Source organism: Anolis sagrei, chromosome 2 (assembly GCF_037176765.1).
Source record: "Anolis sagrei isolate rAnoSag1 chromosome 2, rAnoSag1.mat, whole genome shotgun sequence".
In the NCBI taxonomy this organism is placed as follows: domain Eukaryota; kingdom Metazoa; phylum Chordata; class Lepidosauria; order Squamata; family Dactyloidae; genus Anolis; species Anolis sagrei.
Window position 1 is genome coordinate 11,694,186 of NC_090022.1, and position 12,497 is coordinate 11,706,682.

Sequence of the window (12,497 nt, forward strand, 5' to 3'; positions counted from 1 at the left end):
AGACTAGGACGCGGAGCAATGGCTTCAAACGACAGGAAAGGAGATTCCACCTGAACATTAGGAAGAACTTTCTGACGGGGAGAACTGTTGAGCAGTGGAACTCTCTGGCCCAAAGTGTGGTGGAGGCTCCTTGTTCGGAGGCTTTTATTTATATTTATTTACAGTTCTTATATTCCGCCCTTCTCACCCCGCAGGGGACTCAGGGCGGATTACAGTCAACACATATATGGCAAACATTCAATGCCAGTTTGACAGACAACATTTAACGACAAATACACCAAGGCTATTTAACTTTTTTCTGGCCGCCAGGGGAGCTGCTGCTTTTCATCGTCCATCAACAACACCGATGAAGTTCTTCCGCATTCCACATTCCCCGGAGTCTTTTTTCTTTATGGCCTCATAAATTAGTTAAATTTAGCCTCCCACACTTTAAGGTGGTACCTTATTTTCCTACTTGACAGATGCAACTGTCTTTCGGGTTGCAAAGGTCGACAATGGGCTACACAATGGCTGGACACCGACTCCAGCCCGGGCTGGCCTCGAACTCATGACATTTTGGTCAGAGTGATCTTAATGCAGCTGACACTCAGCCAGCTGCGCCACAATCCCGGTGCTCCACAATCCCGGTGCTTTTAAACAGAGGCTGGATGGCCATCTGTCGGGGGTGCTTTGAACAGATTTTCCTGCTTCTTGGCAGAAGGGGGTTGGACTGGATGGCCCACGAGGTCTTTTCCAATTCTATTATTCCATACACAAACAAAGAACACAAACAAAGATGGTTGTGGACCAAATTGGCACAAATATCGTGTCATAATTTGTTAGGGTTGAGAGGGGTTTTTTGATTTTGTCATTTGGGAGTTGTGGTTGCTGGGATTTATAGTTAACCTACAACCGAGGAGCACTCCGAGCCCAGCCCACAATGGATCTGCAAAATATTTGGCACACAGACCCAACATGGCCAACAATATGTAATACAATATACTACTACTAATAATAATAATATAATTATATATTTTTAAATATGTGTAATATTACTAATAAAATTACAGTATAATATTATAGTAAAATAATATAGAATACCTCGCGAAAGCTGATCTGGTCGGGGTGGTCCATGCCTTGGTCACCTCTAGAGTGGACTACTGTAATGCGCTCTACGTGGGGCTGCCCTTGAAAACGGCTCGGAAATTTCAATTGGTCCAACGGGCAGCGGCCAGGATGTTAACTGGTGCTCCTTACAGAGAGAGGTCAACCCTTCTGTTCAAGGAGCTTCACTGGCTGCCGTTTATTTTCCGAGCCCAATTTAAGGTGCAGGTGCTTACCTACAAAGCCCTGAACGGTTTGGGACCATCCTACCTGCGTGACCGCATCTCCGTTTATGAACCCACGTGTTCACTTCGTTCATCTGGAGAGGCCCTGCTCGTGATCCCGCCTGCGTCGCAAGCACGTTTGGTGGGGACACGAGACAGGGCCTTCTCTGTGGTGGCCCCCCGACTCTGGAACACCCTCCCCAAAGATCTTAGACAGGTCCCTACATTGGCAGTCTTTAGAAAGAACTTGAAGACCTGCTGTTCTGATGTGCCTTCCCAGAATAGGAAATCTCCAATACCCAGAACCACTTTACTAGAACGAAGATTGCCGCACACTGCACTTACTCTAGAACCCTTATATATCACCTGTCACATCAGCACTTTTAATTCTGTACCCATTACTCTGGCCCGGCCCAGTTTTATTGTGTTTTGGTGTATTGTTTATTGTTGTTGCTTAGTTGTCTAATATTTCTTTAATTGTTTTTAATTTGCTTTAGGTTTTATATTGTTATGTTGTGTTTTGAGGCCTTGGCCTTTGTAAGCCACATCGAGTCCTTCGGGAGATGCTAGCGGGGTACAAATAAAGTTCATAATAATAATAAGGTAATATTATGCGATATTCCTGCTTCTTGGCAGAAGGGGGTTGGACTGGATGGCTCACGAGGTCTTTTCCAATTCTATTATTCCATACACAAACAAAGAACACAAACAAAGATGGTTGTGGACCAAATTGGCACAAATATCATGTCATAATTTGTTAGGGTTGAGAGGGGTTTTTTTTATTTTATCATTTGGGAGTTGTGGTTGCTGGGATTTATAGTTAACCTACAACCAAGGAGCACTCCAAGCCCAGCCCACAATGGATCTGCAAAAAATTTGGCACACAGACCCAACATGGCCAACAATATGAGTTGCTTTATGAGTTTTAGTGTTGTATTTGTTATGCTGTTGTTTTATTGAGGGCCTTGGCCTTTGTAAGGCGCACCGAGTCCTTCGGGAGATGTTAGCGGGGAACAAATAAAGTTAATAAATAATAATAAGTAATACAATATAATACTACTAATAATATATTATAATAAATAATAATAATAATAAGGTAATATTATGCAATATTCCTGCTTCTTGGCAGAATGGGGTTGGACTGGATGGCCCACGAGGTCTCTTCCAACTCATACAAATCATAGAATCAAAGAGTTGGAAGAGACCTCATGGGCCATCCAGTCCAACTCCATTCTGCCTAGAAGCAGGAATATTGCATTCAAATCACCCCTGACAGATGGCCATCCAGCCTCTGTTTAAAAGCCTCCACCACACTCCGGGGCAGAGAGTTCCACTGCTGAACGGATCTCACTGTCAGGAAGTTGTTCCTCATGTTCCTGTCGTCTGAAGCCATTGTTCCATTGCGTCCTAGTCTCCAAGGAAGCAGAAAACAAGCTTGCTCCCTCCTCCCTGTGGCTTCCTCTCACATATTTATACACGGCTATCATATCTCCTCTCAGCCTTCTCTTCTTCAGGCTAAACATGCCCAGCTCCTTAAGCCGCTCCTCATAGGGCTTGTTCTCCAGACCCTTGATCATTTTAGTCACCCTCTTTGATTCTATGATATTGGATTGACTTACTCCTCGTAAGCCGGCCTGAGTCCCTCTCGGGGTGAGAAGGGCGCCATATCCAGGTCGTAAGGAAATACATAAAACCACTTTGGATACTGAGGGAGTTTGGGGGCGATTGACCAACCATTTTGGGAGTTGTAGTTCACCCACATCCTCATGGGAGCACTAATTCCAAACAAAACCAAAGGCGAGACTGATATTCTTCCCCCCAAACGAAGAGCCTGACAAGCTCCCCAACCTGCTGCTTCTGGGCCCTCCTCCTCCTCTCACTTGTCTGGAAGAGACCGTTGCCCACGCATGCGCACACACTGCCACGCGCTGAGCACGCCTGCCCTGCCCTCCCCCGCTTGGCGCCTCAGAAACAGCCCTCCCATTGGCTAAGAGGCCGGCCAATCACAGCGCAGGAGGGCTTTTCGGGAAAGGGGCCTCGCGACCTCTTCCCGCCACTTTGGTTCCAAACTAGAATGGCTCCTCAGAGGGAGGCCTCCCAAGCCAGGCTGCCTCCAGATCTCTAGTGGTGGACTCCATTTCCCAGAATCCCTGCTCGTGGAGCCAAGCAGCAGAGGCTTCTGGGAGTGGAAGTCCACAACACCCTTGGTCTGTCTCCTTGAGCGACAGCTGCAAGCGCCTCTCAGCTGTCCCCTGCCACGCATTGCTGTGGCCCAGTCTGGTGATCTGGAAAATAAAGTAATGAGAAAGTGTTGGTTTCTAATATATGTAATTCCTTTATGCTTGTGAGTAAACAGTATTTCTTGTTGTTTCTTTGTCAGTGTTGATGTGGAGAGTGTCTGGTTTGCCTACTCTGGAATATGCAACATATCATAGTCCTTCTTTAAGGGTCTCTTTCAAATCTAGGATACTATAGCTGTGTGTGTGTGAGAATCATATCTATCTATATTTATGACTGGATGGCTCTCTGTCAGGAGGGCTCTGATTACATTTTCTTGGCCTGGTGAAGAGAGTTGGACTGGATGGCCTTAAGTATTTTCTGTTGGTCATGGAGGTTCTGTGTGGGATGTTTGCCCCATTTCTGTCATTTGTGGGTTTCAGAATGCTCTTTTATTGTAGTGAACTATAAATCCCAGTATCTACAAATCCCAAACGTCAAGGTCTATTTCCTCCAAACTCCATCTGTGTTCATATTTAGGCATATGGAATATTTGCGTCAAGTTTGGTCCAGATCCATCATTGTTTGAGTCCACAGTGCTCTCTGGATGTGGGTGAACTATAATTCCCAAACTCAAGGTCAATCTCCGCCAAACCTTTCCAGTTTTTTCTGTTGGTCATGGGAGCCCTGTGTGCTAAGTTTGGCCCAATTCCATCATTGGTGGAGTTCAGAATGCTGTTTGATTGTAGGTAAACTATAAATCCCAGCAACAACAATTCCCAAATGAAAAAATCAATTTTTTTGAGTGGAGGACATAAATTGGACTGTTAGGTGTCTTGTGTCGAAATTTGGTGTCAATACCCCCAGTGGTTTTTGAGTTCTGATGGTAGCACGAACTAACATTACATTTTTATTTATATAGATTATTATTATTATTATTATTATTATTATTATTAGATACACAACAAGATGAGTCCACAGCAAACAAGATCACTCTGCTGGCTGTTGTATTGGATCACACGTTGAACACTTCCCAAGGGTTAAGGACTGTGTGATGCATCGGCAAATAATGTCTGCAAGATCCCAGTAAGGCGGCCTTCTGCGGCTGGCAAATGGGAATTTTGTCAGCGCCGATTGTGTTTTAAGTGCAGGTGAAGGTTTTTAGGCACTGCACCCAGTGTGCCGATCACCACTGGGACCGCCTTGACTGGCTTCTGCCAGAGTCTTTGCAGTTCAATCTTTAAATCCTTGTATCGTGTCAGCTTTTCCAGTTGGTTCTCTTCAATCCTGCTAGGTCATGGGCCCCCAGTGGCGCAGTAGGTTAAACCCCTGTGCTGACAGGACTGAAGATCGATAGGTCGCAGGTTCGAATCCAGGGAGAGGCGGATGAGCTCCCTCTATCAGTTCCAGCTCCTTATGCGGGGGCATGAGAGAAGCTTCCTACAAGGATGATAAAAACATCAAATCATCCGGGCTTCCCCTGGGCAACGTCCTTGCAGACGGCCAATTCTCTCACAACAGGAGCGACTTGCAGTTTCTCAGGTCGCTCCGGACACAACAAAACAAACAAACAAACAAAAAACAATCCTGCTGTCGCTAGGGCCAGCTTCCCCACCTCACCTCAGCAACCACGGAGCCCGTGGACTCACTGTTTCACGGTTATGGTTTAGAATAATTAAATCTAAACCCTAACTGCGAAACAGCGAGTCTGTGGAAAGCGAACCATGAAACAGCGAGGGAACACTGTAATTACAGGCTGCTACTTCCCAGCGGATGTCAGGTGGTACAATGTAGTCAAACGTATCGGATTGTGGCACAGCTGGTTGGGAGTCAGCTGCATTAAAAACCACTACTAACTGAAAGGTCATGAGTTCAAAACCAGCCCGGGTCAGAGTAAGCTCCCAACCAGTGTACCTGTCCGAACATATCTCCTTCTACGTCCCACCTCAGAGCTAAAGATCTCCTGGGGAGGCCCTCCTCTCAGCCACGCCTTTGTCCCAAACACGCTTGGCGGGGATGAGAGACAGGGCCTTCTCGGTGGTGGCCCCCCGCCTGTGGAATTTGCTCCCCGGGTAAATTAGGTCATTGTCATCCCTCCTCTCCTTTAGAAAAAAGGTAAAAACATGGATGTGGGACCAGGCCTTTGGGTAATCAGGTTAAAGGACAATTGATAATGTTTGACTATGGAATGGAAGGGGATTTGGGTAAGTTAAGCGGAGAAATCATTGGTAGATGGCTAGCTAAACAACCATCAGACAGGCAATAGCTAATTGGAGTGTAAGTATACTCTTTTAAACGTTATTTATTAATGTTCATGTTTAATTGTTATATTTGTTATTCTGTATTTTATGATGCGGCATTGAATTATTGCCAATTGTAAGCCGCCCTGAGTCCCCCCAGGGGTTGAGAAGGGCGGGGTATTATTCGAAATAAATAAATAAACCATTTGTCTAGCTTCCTGTCGACCTTTGCAGCCTGAAAGACAGTCGCATCTGTCAAGTAGGATATTTAGGTACCACTTATGCGAGAAGGCTAATTTAACTAATTTACATAAAACTCTACAAAAGAATGAGGAAGTACTCCATCAGTGTCACAAGTGGACGGTGAAGCAACAGCTCCCCCAGTGGCCAGAATTCAAAGCATACCCTCATGAAGCTGGAAGTTAAATAGCCTCTGTGTGTCTGTCTATATATGTTGTGTGTCTATGGCATTGAATATTTGCCAGATATATGTGCATTGTGATCCGGCCTGTGTTCCCTGCGGGTTGGGAAGGGCAGAATATAAATACTGTAAATAATAAATAATAAAATAACAATACCGGCTAAACCAGCATTTCTCAACCTGGGGGTCAGGACCCCTGGAGGGGTCGTGAGGGGGTGTCAGAGGGGTCTCCAAGGACCATCAGAAAGCACAGTATTTTCTGTTGGTCATGGAGGTTGTGTGTGGGAAGTTTGGCCCAATCCTATTATTGTTGGAGTTCAGAATGTTCTTTGATTGTAGGTGAACTATAAATCTCAGCAACAACAACTCCCCAATGTTACCTAGTCTATTTTCCCCAAACTCCACCAGTGTTCACATTTTGGGTATATTGACTATTCGTGCCAAGTTTGGTCCAGATCCATCACTGTTTGGGTCCACAGTGCTCTCTGGATGTAGGTGGACTACAACTCTCAATGCCCACCAAACCCTTCCAGTATTTTCTGTTGGTCATGGGAGTTCTATGAGCCAAGTTTGGTTCAGTTCCATTGTTGGTGGAGTCCAGAATGCTCTTTGATTGTAGGTGAACTATAAATCCCAGCAACTACAACTCCCAAGTGTCAAGGTCTATTTTCTCCGAAATCCACCAGTGTTCACATTTGGGCATATTGAGTATTCGTTCAAAGTTTGGTCCAGATCCATCATTGTTTAAGTCCACAGTGCTCTGTGGATGTAGGTGAACTACAACTCCCAAACTCAAGGTCAATACCCACCAAACCCTTCCAGTTTTTTCTGTTGGTCATGGGAGTTCTATGAGGCAAGTTTGGTTCAGTTCCATTGTTGGTGGAGTCCAGAATGCTCTTTGATTGTAGGTGAACTATAAATCCCAGCAACTACAACTCCAAATGACAAAAATCAATCTCCCCAACTCCACCAGTATTCAAATTTGGGCGTATTGGATATTTATGCCTAATTTGGTCTAGTGAATGAAAATACATCCTGCACATCAGATATTTATATTATTTACAATTCATAACAAGAGCAAAATTACAGTTATGAAGTCGCAACAAAAATAATATTATGGTTGGGGGTCACCACAGCATGAGGAACTGTATTAAGGGGTCACGGCATTAGAAAGGTTGAGAAATGCTGGGCTAAACAGTATAACTTATCCAGTGGTGTAGGGCGTAGACATCCTGGGATAATGCAGCATGTCCTGACCTCTTATGATATATATACATATATATAGAGGGGGGGGGGTATGTATTTATTAGACATTTCCATTTTTTTCACACACACACACACAGTGGGGAAAGGTATAAAGGGTTGGGTATGAAATTAAAAGGGGAAGTGGGAGAATTGGAGTCATTGTTAGTAAGGTTAGGCTTTACCACTATCTAATATTTCGCAAGGGGAGGTGGGGAGACAAAAGAATAGTCAATGTACATCGTGATGATTATTACAGCCATTATACTTATTTTCATTACTTAAAGTCTTAAAAGTTCATTATATCTTCTATACCAAAGAGAGGAGTGATATTATCAATTAGTTTTAAATCCGAAGGTCGTGTCTTCTTCTATCTTCTTCTATTCTCTCATATTGTTCTTTCTTCTTTTCTGGCCGCCTTCTGTAAAAGTTCATCTCGGTTATTCTTGTCCGACTGTTTAAGTCTTTTTCTGAATCAAATTATTGCTTAAGGAATCTAAACATTCAAGATAATCCGTTAGTAAATTAGTAATGTATAAACCAAGTTGGTTGTGTATCGCTATGACTATCATTGTTGTCCCCTTAACACTACACAAAGTTTGTAAACATTCCTAATCTATGTGTTGTCAAAGGCTTTCATGACCAGAATCACTGGGTTGCTGTGACTTTCCCAGGTTGTTTGGCCATGTTCCAGAAGCATTCTCTCCTGACGTTTCGCCCACATCTACAGCAGGCATCCTCAGAGGTTGTGAGATCTGTTGGAAACTAGGCAAGTGGGGTTTATATATCTCTGGAACATCCAGGATAGGAGAAAGAACTCTTCTCTGTTGGAGGCAGGTGTGAATGTTGCATTTGGCCACCTTGATTAACATTGAATGGCCATGCAGCTTCAAAGCCTGGCTGCTTCCTGCATGGGGAAACTTTTTTTGGGAGATGTTAGCTGGCCCTGATTGATTCTTGACTGGAATTCCCCAGTTTTTTAGTGTTCCACTTTATTTATTGTCCTGATTTTAGTCTTAGGAAATAATTTTAGTATTGGGAAATAATATATTAGGAAATATCTGTGGAATAATGTCCAAGGTGGGAAAAAGAACTCTTGTCTGTTTGAGGCAAGTGTGAATGTTGCAATTGGCCACCTTGATTAGCATTGAATAGCCTTGCAGCTTCAAAGCTTGTCTGCTTCCTGCTTGGTTGAACATTTGTTGGGAGGTGTTAGCTGGCCCTGATTGTTTCTTGTCTGGAATTCCCATTTTTAAGTGTTGTTCTTGATTTACTGTCCTGATTTTAGAGTTTTTAAAAAACCATAGCCAGATTTTGTTCATTTCATGATCTTCCTCTTTCTGATGAAATTGTCCACATCTCTGTGTAGCCTGACATGGTGGTTGTGAGAGTGGTCCTGCATTTCTGTGTTCTCAAATAATATGCTGTGTCCAGGTCGGTTCATCAGGTGCTTAATCAAGGGACACGAAAGGCACCGCAGACTACTCCAACCAGAGAAGTCAGCCATAGCAGAGCACCTGATGAACCAACCTGGACACAGCATTTTATTTGAGAACACAGAAATGTTGGACCACTCTCACAACCACCATGTCAGGTTACACAGAGAAGACATTGAAACCCACAAGCATGTGGATGATTATGAGGTTGATGATGATTTGAAACACAAAAAGATGAGACACTCTGCTGGCTGTTGTATTGGATCACATGTCGGACACTTCCCAAGTTGTTGTTATTATTATTATTATTATTATTATTATTATTATTATTATTATTTCAACTGTTGTCCAAAATAGATAATTTCTCATATATATATATATATACACACACACACACACACGCACACACGCACACACAACAATGTTTATATTTTGGAACAAGTCCTGTTATAACTATATTCTTTTAATATTTTTTTTTATTTGAAGTTCCCATACTTCTTGAAATATGTTAACTAAGATATAAATTATGCTGGACAAGGAACAATGGACAGAACTTTACATATTTTGTCTGGGAAAGAGATGGCAGGATAATCTTATGGAGAAGCAGGTGTGAGCTTGCTTTCTTCTGCCCTGGGGAACAACAGCTAGGTAATGAATTCAAATTATATCAAAATACAATGTGTTACGTTTCAGGACCACCCGCGAAAAGTGAAAATCTGCGAAGCAGGGATGCTATATTTATTTTAATATTTATACATTATTATAGGATTCAGGGAGAAACCTTTTCCTTTACCTTACAAACAAAATCCTTCAGACACTTTCATTGAGCAGCAACTTTTAGAAAACGCTCCACTTCCATTGGGCTATTTATTTATCGTGTCAGATAAATAAATAGAAGAATTATATAAGAAGTGTGCATGCACAGTCTAGCCCTCACACTTCCTTAATTGCCTCTGCTGAGAGTTCACCAAATAAATGCCTCCGTAGTCACTTCCAGGGCAGCGATAGTGCAGTAGGTCACACTTTGTGACCAGCAGGCCTTCCCCGCCACGCCTCAGGCCAAACCTGCACACCAGCCTCCCATTCTGAGGCCCGTTGGCTGCCAGGCGGAGCTACTCGACATCTGCCACCACGTAAATAATGTAATATAAATATTTTACATTAATATTTATTAACAAACCGCAAACAACGAGTGCGTGAAAAGCAAATCGCGAAGTAGCGAGGGAACACTGTAAAAATCATCATCATCATCATCATCATCATCATCATCATCATCATCATCATGGCACATGCCATGATGGTCCCAGTGGTGACCAGCCTTGGCCTGCACTTGAAAACAATCAGTGACAAAATTACCACCTGTCAGCTGCGAAAGGCCACCGTACTCAGATCGGCACACATTTATCTACCGATACATCACATAGTCCTAGACACTTGGGAAATGTCTGATGTGTGATCCAATACAACAGCCAGCAGAGTGATCTTGTCTGCTGTGTACTAATGTTGTTGTGTTTCAAATAATAATAATAATAATAATAATAATAATAATAATAATAATAATAATAATAATCTCTGCAAGGAAGCAGATGAAACAATAGATCACATCCTCAGCTGCTGCAAGAAGATTGAGTAGACAGATTACAAGCAGATGATTCATTGGAACCTGTGCCACAAATATTATCTGCCTGCAACAAAGAACTGGTGGGATCACAAGCCGGAAAAAGTTACAGAAAATGAACACGTCAAACTACTCTGGGACTTCCGAATTCAGACAGAGTTTTGGAGCACAATACTCCTGACCTCACGATCATGTTAAAAAACAAAGTATGGATCGTCAGTGTTGCAAACCCAGGTGACAGCAGGATTGAAGAGAAACAACTGGAAAAGCTAACACGATATGAGGATTTAAAGATCGAACTGCAAAGACTGTGGCACAAGCCAGTCAAGGTGGTCCCAGTGGTGATGGGCACACTGGGTGCAGTGCCTCAAGACCTTGGCCTGCACTTAAACACAATCAGCGCTGACAAAATTACCATCTGCCAGCTGCAGAAGGCCACCTTACTAGGATATGCACGCATTATTTGCCAATACATCACACAGTCCTAGACACTTGGGACGTGTCCGATGTGTGAGCCAATACAACAGCCAGCAGAGTAATCTTGCTAATTGTGGACTCATCTTGTTGTGTTTCAAATAATAATAATAATAATAATAATAAGAAGAAGAAGAAGAAGAAGAAGAAGAAGAAGAATATAACAAAGGAGAACTTAACAAAACATTAGTTAGAATTTATCACTGCTAAGAAGTATTCACCAGTGCAAGAGAAAACTCACTATATCTACGGACATGTCTGTGAGTCTGAAAATTTCAAACACTCCTATTATTTTTATGCATCTCCATGGAGTCTCTGATGGGTCACAAGGTATGCATTCTGAGCAAAATATTTTCCATTCTACTCGCATTTGTATGGTTCCTCTCTTGTGTGAAGTCTCTTGTGGTACACAAGAGATGACCCGTGAGCAAAACACTCTCCACATTCCTTGCAGATGTGTGGTTTCTCTCCTGTGTGAAGTCTCTGGTGGGTCACAAGGTATTCATACTGAGCAAAACATTTTCCACATTCACTGCAGATGTATGTTTTCTCTTCTGTGTGGAATAACTGGTGTCTTACTAGTTGCTGATGGTGAACAAAACATTTCCCACACTCCTGGCATTTAAACCGTTTCTCTCCTGTGTGGATCCTCTTGTGGCCCGCAAGGTGTGCGTTCCGAGCAAAAGTTTTCCCACACTCCTGGCACGTGTAAGGCCTCTCTCCTGTGTGGAGTCTCTTGTGGTACACAAGGGACGAACTGTGAGCGAAACTTTTCCCACATTCATCGCAGCTGTATGGTTTCTCTCCTGTGTGGAGTCTCTGGTGTCTCAAAAGGCAGGACGTCTGAGCAAAACACCTCCCGCAGTCTTGGCATTTGTAGGGTTTCTCTCCTGTGTGGACCCTCTGGTGGGTCACAAGGTAGACATTCTGAGCAAAACACTTCCCACACTCCTGGCATTTGTATGGTTTGTCTTCTCTATGGGATAACTGGTGTCTTACTAGTTGTTGATGGTGAACAAAACATTCTTCACAATCCTGGCACTTATACAGTTTATCCCCTGTGTGGATTCTTTGGTGTCTCACAAGGTCTGCATTTCGGGCAAAACATTTCTCACACTCCGGGCATGTGTACAGCTTCTCTCCTGCGTGAAGTCTCTTCTGGTCCATAAGCGATGAACTCTTTGAAGGACTTCCTGGTGTCTTGGAAGACATGGCATTTGAGCAACACACTTCTCACAGTTGTGGCGTCTGGATGGTTTCTCCCAGCCTTCAGTTCTCCAAGCTAGACAGACCCAACTCCGTCAGCCGCTCCTCCAAGAGCCTGGCCCCCGGACTTCTGATCCCACTTTCCTGGCAGCCCTGGAATAAAGAATCAATGGCTAGTGTCAGCTGGATCTGTCAGAAGAAGGGTCTATACATATCTATGTGTTTGTATGTGGAGTACAACAAAAGGCTGTCTCACATCGACAGGAACAGGAGAGACCTCAGCCCCTTCTACACTGCCATATAAAAGCCACATTCTGTTGCCAGAGGCTTTTATAT

General features: G+C 43.5%; 2 protein-coding genes across 2 annotated transcripts in view; both read right to left on the reverse strand.

The window, feature by feature from the left end:
• Positions 1–12,497, reverse strand: part of LOC132765760 (zinc finger protein 665-like) — a 255,289-nt gene that overhangs the window by 59,942 nt on the left and 182,850 nt on the right. The gene's annotated exons all lie outside the window — the stretch shown is intronic.
• The window catches only part of LOC132766139 (zinc finger protein ZFP2-like), a 3,541-nt gene continuing 2,153 nt past the window's right edge, over positions 11,110–12,497 (reverse strand). The window contains exon 2 of the mRNA XM_060760508.2: positions 11,110–12,314. Within this exon, the coding sequence (XP_060616491.2) occupies positions 11,316–12,167 (852 nt within the window). The 5' untranslated portion in view covers positions 12,168–12,314 and the 3' untranslated portion in view covers positions 11,110–11,315. The remainder of the gene's footprint in view (positions 12,315–12,497) is intronic.